General features: G+C 33.4%; 1 protein-coding gene across 1 annotated transcript in view; it reads right to left on the bottom strand.

The window, feature by feature from the left end:
- Nucleotides 1-824: 824 nt before the first annotated feature.
- LOC108912778 (paired box protein Pax-5) overlaps nt 825-8,544 on the bottom strand; it is a gene marked incomplete at its 5' end in the record, with an annotated part of 50,994 nt that continues 43,274 nt past the window's right edge. Inside the window, one exon of the mRNA XM_023455782.1 lies at nt 825-1,327. Within this exon, the coding sequence (XP_023311550.1) occupies nt 825-1,327 (503 nt within the window). The remainder of the gene's footprint in view (nt 1,328-8,544) is intronic.

The raw sequence follows: 8,544 nt of genomic DNA, 5'->3' as shown, positions 1-8,544 counted from the left end.
AAATAATGATGTGTTTGTCGATGAGTAAATTCTGATGTACATAATTTTCGAACTGATTCTATCCATAGTAATTGTCTGTCTTTTGTAATTCTAAAAAAACTTTTATTTCTATAGAACGTATTACAGATATTCATATAGTAAGAAATGCTTTTGCCAATTTGGAGGGCAACATTGACATTTAGTTCTACCAGGTAAACTCATTTTGGAAAAAAAAAACTAATAAAAAACAGTAAGGCAGTTCAAGACGATTGATTCAATAAATCCCTTATTATATTAATCTAAAATAAAACAAATTTATTAATGCATAAAACGCGGCAACCTACTTGAAGTTCTGAAGATAAACTATAACCTCAAACCTCAAACATTCTACGTTGATTGAAATATTTCAATCAACGCATTTTATTTCTGTTGATTGAAAGATCGGAAATACAGATTCGATCTGTGGTTGTAGATTTCTGTTTAACAATTTCTATAAAGGACAATGTTTTGTTGCACCACTATGAGATGGCCTCAGTGAATGCATGCTCCGTCCCCCCTATCCAATAAGTTCCTCTTATTTATTTACTCTTATGGTTATAAATATTGAGTTAGAAAAAACAAGAATTTAAAATAGGTTACCTACCGAACAAATATTGTAAATAAATCATCGAGACTAAAGTAATGTCTAGAGTTATATTCTTATGCTAAAATCACAACTGAGTTATACATATATAATATTTTCAAAGGAATAGTTGACGAGAAAAAGAAATTTATAACCATATAAAAAAAAACTAAAAACTTCTAACAATTTTGTGAATTTTATATCGACTGCGTAACTCTGAAGTCTATTGGTTTAATTCATCATCAACTTTTATATTTTTCTCCAATTCACTATCATTTCTTATGTGGTGCATTTCCTTTACAAAATCCTCATTAGTTAAAAATGCACCATATGGTTGTTGAAACCCAGAGCAACTAAAATTAAGAGGTTTATTTTGTTTAATAGGCTTCTTTAGCAGCTCCTCAATGGAATATGGATTTTTCTTTTTACCATCTTGTTTTATAGTCTCCGTTTTTGTTATATCTTCTCTATTATTAGCTGTGTTTTCATGATTCAATGACAAACGTGAATTTTTGGTATTACTGGGATGGTAAGGAATGATTAAATTAGACCAGGAGTGTGAGGTAGACAGTTCCATTGGTGAAGTAGTGGTTATATGTAGTTGGTGTTGAAGTGCGGCAAGTCTAGTACTGGTATTATATGAAGGATCCGGTACGGGAAAATATGGTAATGCACTGTTTAGTTCGGGTGAATTTTTCGTATAGAGGTCCCCTCTCATTATGGTCTCTGAAACAAAAGATTTATTTTATTGAAAAATATTTTTTATCAAATGTGAAACATTTTTCAGTTTCAGTTCAATTGTTCGAGTGAATATAGCAGTAGATGCAGGCGACTATATTTGTTAGTAACAGTGTAAGGAATCAAGGAAATATTAACACAGAAATGTCCCCGATCTATTCAAAATACTCTACCTTCTGTCATTAACAGATTAGAAATATATTATAATTTCTAGTAGAAAATTTACTTAAAACGGTTTTTTTAGTTTCCATTCAGTGGGTAAAACGCTGCTGAATTCCATAAATTACACAGTTTTTGACCTCTATAGGTCATATCGAATGGTTAAAGCCGTCTAATGTGCGCCAATTTGCCTATTTATAATAATAAAAATAATAATAATAATAATAATAATAATAATAATAATCAACAAGAACAACAACAACAAGAACAACAACAAGAACAACAACAACAACAAGAACAACAACAACAACAAAATAAACAACAAGAACAACAACAACAAGAACAACAACAACAACAACAACAACAACAACAACAACAACAACAACAACAACAACAACAACAACAACAACAACAACAACAACAACAACAACAACAACAACAACAACAACAACAACAACAACAACAACAACAACAACAACAACAACAACAACAACAACAACAACAACAACAACAACAACAACAACAACAACAACAACAACAACAACAACAACAACAACAACAACAACAACAACAACAACAACAACAACAACAACAACAACAACAACAACAACAACAACAACAACAACAACAACAACAACAACAACAACAACAACAACAACAACAACAACAACAACAACAACAACAACAACAACAACAACAACAACAACAACAACAACAACAACAACAACAACAACAACAACAACAACAACAACAACAACAACAACAACAACAACAACAACAACAACAACAACAACAACAACAACAACAACAACAACAACAACAACAACAACAACAACAACAACAACAACAACAACAACAACAACAACAACAACAACAACAACAACAACAACAACAACAACAACAACAACAACAACAACAACAACAACAACAACAACAACAACAACAACAACAACAACAACAACAACAACAACAACAACAACAACAACAACAACAACAACAACAACAACAACAACAACAACAACAACAACAACAACAACAACAACAACAACAACAACAACAACAACAACAACAACAACAACAACAACAACAACAACAACAACAACAACAACAACAACAACAACAACAACAACAACAACAACAACAACAACAACAACAACAACAACAACAACAACAACAACAACAACAACAACAACAACAACAACAACAACAACAACAACAACAACAACAACAACAACAACAACAACAACAACAACAACAACAACAACAANTGACGATGACGATGACGATGACGACGACGATGACGATGACGATGACGATGACGATGACGATGATGATGATGATGATGAGCAGGTTAAAAATAAACAAATACAATAAATAGAGCAATAAAAAGGACAAGAATGGACACAAAACACAATTAAATACAGTTGAAACCTACATTCATCAAAAAGTACCAAATCAGAAAAAAGTACATTATTTTATAACATAGAATAATAATAATTTATTTCTTCCTTTTAGACATGAACAACATGTATAGGAATAGTCACACAAACACAAACATAAATTATATTGAAGGACAGAACTCTATTGCGAAATATAAACACTTATTATTATTGTTTCAATTTTGTTTTGAATAAAAACTCATTATTTACATTTTTCAGTTCCATAGGCAAACAATTAAATATTTTAGGCCCTACAAAGTTTGGAGAACGAGTACTTAAATTTAATTGTGCAAATGGCACATGAAAATTCTGTCTGGTATTGACATTGTGATACTCGTTATTTATCACAAATTTGCTTTTGTGTTTAAATATGTATACACATATTTCAAAAATATAAATGCCTGGCAACGTGAGAATTCTATAATGTTTAAATATATTTCTACATGAATGAGTACTTGAAACACCAAACATACATCTTAAAACACGTTTCTGCGCAACAGTTGCGGCTCGTGACATTGAGAATAGGTGAAACATATTCATTGATTCACTAAAAAGAAAAAAAAAAAGCGTCGCAGGCGAAAATTTTCAAATTTTCAAGGTCAAACGTTTTTAAATGAAACTTGAAATTTTTAGTTGCATTTGCAATATTACCGAAAAACTGGCGCTTGCAAAAAGGATTTTCATTTAGATTTTATAAATAATAGAAATATTAGTTCGGCATGTGTACTTGCGAACCTTACCGCACACCGTATACAGGGTCGGAAAGTCCCCATGATTCATCGGCCGTTACGTGAGAGCAATAAAGAAAATCCTAGAATTCCGTGCGATAGAGAAAGATGGCTATAATGAAGGCGTCTAATAGTCACCGCCCATTTCGCCCTTCCACAAATAACATCCACATCTTATTTGTGGAAGGGCGAAATGGGCGGTGACTATTAGACGCCTTCATTATAGCTATCTTTCTCTATCGCACGGATTTCTATTACTATCTATTATCGCTCTCACGTAACGGTCGATGAACCATGGGAACTTTCCGACCCTGTATGTTCTAAAGCTTCGTGGTTACGACAGCCTCGCGTGACGTTCCCAAAATTCTCAAATCCCTCCTTATTCCACCCACCCAACTTTACACCGACAATTAAACACGGCATAGAGAAAAATTTTTTTAAATAAACACTTCCACACAACCACTTATACTCCGAATACAATTCACTCCGAAACTTCCGAACGTACACTTTGTCTTTTAACTTTCCCTTTTTTTCCACATCGAGAGAAGGCACAGGTCTCATGTACTTTAAAAAATTTATTTTGTCTTCAATTTACCATCTGGAAAATGGCGTTTCCAATAAAATACACACTGGATCATACATAGGAAACATTTCTACAATTATTGATACAAAAATATTAATAAAGAACCGAAATAATCGTACACTGGGCCATGTATCATATAAACTGTTTAGGGCAGGCGATGGGCAATGACAATGCTGCTTCAATTTCCGCGTCACTCGTTCCCCCACGCCGTAGATTACTCACGTGTTGGCCGCCTCGTTGCCATGACAACCGCCGTAAACACGTTACGAAGAGAAGCGGAATACAGACTGATTTCGATCCGCATCACTTGCTTATATTATACGTTGTATGGTACGAGATTGATGTTCGCGCTCAACGAAGGCAATGTTTTTTTAGAAGGCGTCACCGCGCAACTATTATATTTATTTCTCCATATAAAACAAATAAACACAATACATTTTCAATATAGAATTATATCTAAATTATAAAATTTATATAAAAATAAAAATAATTTTAAATTACACAGTCAAACGGAAATTTTAAGTGGAGCGGTGCGTCACGTGCGTCACCTGGCGAGCCGCCACTGCTGCGCAATAAAAACATGGGACGAGAGAGTTGAATTACCCCAGAAACAAACACCACATCTCAATCGGGATTCAACTTGGGCATAATATAAACAAAGGAGTTGATCGGTACTTAGGACTGTTCTAATATTTCGAATTAAATAAGTTATTGAAGACAATTTTGATATTATATTTTTACAGTAACATTTCCAGTTAAGGTTTGTGTCCAAATTTAGACCTAAAAATTTTACTGTCACAGAATCAGTAGGTAGAGAACTACTATTAATATTCAAATTTAATGTTTCACAGTTTCTATTTTGAGTAGTGCAGAATCGAAGTGCTTGAGTTTTATCAATATTAAAATGTAATGAATTTTGGGCAAACCAGTTACTTAAGTTGTTCAATAAAATATCACATTCAAGTTTTAAGGTTCGATTTGACTTATTAGATATTACTAAAGACGTATCATCAGCGTACATGGTAAAATGAGTATTAGGTGAGAGAGTATCGATATCATTTGTATATAGTAAAAATAACACAGGGCCTAAAACAGATCCCTGTGGTACACCCAACGTTACCAAAGAGCATTCCGAGTTATATTTACCACAAACATTCTGATTATTATAATTTATGCTTACAAATTGCTTCCTATTTTCAACAAAAGTAATGATCCAATTTAATGCGGGTCCTCGAATACCGTAGTTATTTAATTTCGATATTAAAATTTCATGATTAACACAATCGAATGCCCTGCTGAGATCGCAAAAGATCCCAACAGGACACTCGCCGTTTTCCAAAAAGTTTAAAATTTTCTCATATAATGGGTGTACAGCTGCAGTCGTAGATTTGCACGAAATCCATGCTGATTGTCGGTGAGAATACGGAATTTTTTGATAAAAGTAAGTAGTCGCTCAAGAAAGCAATATTCAAATATTTTAGAAAATCCCTGAGGCACGGATATAGGTCTATAATAGTTATCCAAAGACATCGGATTATTCTTTTTGAAAACTGGAACAATTTTTCCTAGTATTAGAATTTCTGGAAATGTACCTGTTTCAAATGATAAATTTACAAGATATTTATGGGGAGAAATAATAAATCGAGTGACTCTCTTAATAAGAAACATAGGAATGTCATCAGCTCCTGATGCATTCTTACTTTTTAACTTATCTGTTAATAAGAGCAACAATTCGTCTGTTGCGAAGGGAGATAAAGATAAGGAGTTTATTTGTGATGCCGATTTGCCCATGGAAGGTAAATTACTGACTGTTGGTATGTGATTAATAATACTTAAAGGAAATGTAACAAAATAATCGTTAAATAAAGATGCTACAGTATTAGAATTCTCATGTAAAATACCGTCTTTGTTGATTAAAATATTACCATTTTTGTTCTTTTTATTACATAAATTGGACTTAATACTCCAAGCAGTTCGAGATTTATTATCGGAATTAACAATCTTTCTTTGATAATAGGTAATTTCTTTTAGTATTCATGATTAATAGCTGATGATTCAGGAATACTTTTTTGTAAAATAAAGAATTCTTTCAAATACAAACTATAGAAATTCTTACTTCATTATTAACCCATTCTTTGTTAACATCTCTACTAATATAAATCTTTCGAAGCGGAAAATATACTTCAAAATAATGACGAAAAATATCGTAAAAATAATTAAACGCAACGTTAATAATTTTTAGGTCATACAAATTTCCCCAGCCTTGGTTACAGAGAGCAGTAACAAAATTTAATATACAATGTTCACTAAAATTTCTTCTGAAAAATGATAAACTATTGCTGCTTACCTCCACAATACTTAACTCAAACAAAACAGAACGATGATCAGATATAGTATTGTCAAAAATACCGCACAACCGTTACCACCGTCGGTGGTAACGGCACAACCCCTCTGATTCAAAATTAATAAAAATATGATCAATAGTAGTGAGGCTGGTGTTTGTCACGCGGGTAGGCCACTTCACAATACCATTTAAATTAAAACATCTTAAAAGGTTACATAAAACAATAAAATCTTTTGAATTTGTTATGTTGTATGAATCTACATTGAAATCTCCACATATAACAACATTAATATTAGGTTTACATAAATAATTTAAAACATTTACGGGTTTACGTTGAAGTGAGTCGGACGTGCTTCCAATCGCTCTGTGTAACATATTCAATATTTGCGTTGTAGTGGATTTATTGTGTGCTCTCGTTTTTTTTCTGGCGGAGTTCTTGCAATTGCTCCGAGTTTTTGTCTGGCGCTAGCCGCCGACTAAATATACATACTGATGTCCAGCTGTGGTAAATGTAAATATAAAAAAAATGATGGACTGGTTGGGTGTGAAGGTCCTTGTCAAAAATGGTTCCATTTCTCCTGTGTTCAAATGACCGAAGCTGAATTCAATTTTGTGCAGAAGTGCAGAAATTTGTTATATCTCTGCGATGCATGCAAGCTGAAATGTGATGTCACAGTTAAGACGGACGTCGCAAGAATTGATTCTACACTTATATCCATGAATGATAAAATCGCCCAGCTTACTTCTTCTGTTGATAGTAAATTTACCGAAATCTCAGCATTTTTCCAAAGTTCTCTCGATGCAAAGATTTCTGATTTAAATACTGACATCCATGCTCTAAAACACGATTTGCAGAATACTCTGGTTAAAACCCAACTTCCATCTAATTCCATTAAGCCTAAACTGTCCTACTCTGCTGTTGTTGAGAATAAAGCTAGCGTTATTGTGAAGCCTAAAAACAAACAAAATGTAAGTGCGACCAAGAGTGATGTACTGAAGTCCATCGACCCTGTTGCATCTAATATTAGTCTTACCAATGTTAAAAATGCTAGAGATGGTGGCATTATTGTTAGTTGTTCTACTTCCGGAGACTGTGATAGGTTCAAGAATTTGGCCGGTGATACATTATCCAATAAGTATGATGTTAAAGAAATTGCTGCCTTACACCCTAGGATTAAAATTGTTGGCATTTCTGAACGTTTTGATGATCTTTCGCTGACAAACTTTATTAAGAGTCAAAATAGTAATGTTTTTAACCAAAACAGTGTGTTTAACCTGTTAAATGTTGCTCCTTTAAAGAAAAATAAAAATTTGTACCAGGCGTCTTATCAGGTCGATCGAATTACTTATGGTAGAATTATGGATGAGGGTAAGTTGTTAGTTGGTTACGATTATTGTATTGTATTCGATGCCATTGAGCTGCGCCGATGTTTTAAATGTAGTGGATTTCACCATTTTGCAGACAAGTGTAAGTCTAAAGATTATATTTGTCCACGTTGTGCCCAAAACCATCCACTGAAGGAATGTAAGTCTGAAGTTCTCTGCTGTGCTAACTGTTATAACTTAAAAAAAAAGAAAAGACGCTAAATATTCTGGTATTGATATACATCATGCAGTCTGGGATAGTCAGTGTGTAGCTTACCAACAAACTTTAGATATATTTAGATCCAACATATTGGAGCCGCGGTAGCAATCAATGTCACCTACCCAGTTAATAACTCATGCTAGTCAATATCTTACATGTTACTACCAGAATGTTCGTGGACTGCGTACCAAAACTGAGCGACTCTTTATCTCATCGACTGCTGCTACTGAATATGACATTATTGCATTTACTGAATCATGGTTGAATAGCAGTTTTGTGGACTCGGAGCTATTCGATGTTGTCGTTTATGATGTTTTTCGGTGTGATCGGAGATATGATTGTACCAATACAAGTAGAGGAGGGGGGG

This window comes from Anoplophora glabripennis, unplaced genomic scaffold (genome assembly GCF_000390285.2).
Source record: "Anoplophora glabripennis isolate ALB-LARVAE unplaced genomic scaffold, Agla_2.0 scaffold827, whole genome shotgun sequence".
Lineage (NCBI taxonomy): Eukaryota > Metazoa > Arthropoda > Insecta > Coleoptera > Cerambycidae > Anoplophora > Anoplophora glabripennis.
The sequence above is the reverse complement of the archived record's forward strand: the minus strand, read 5'-3'. Positions and strand labels throughout refer to the sequence as shown.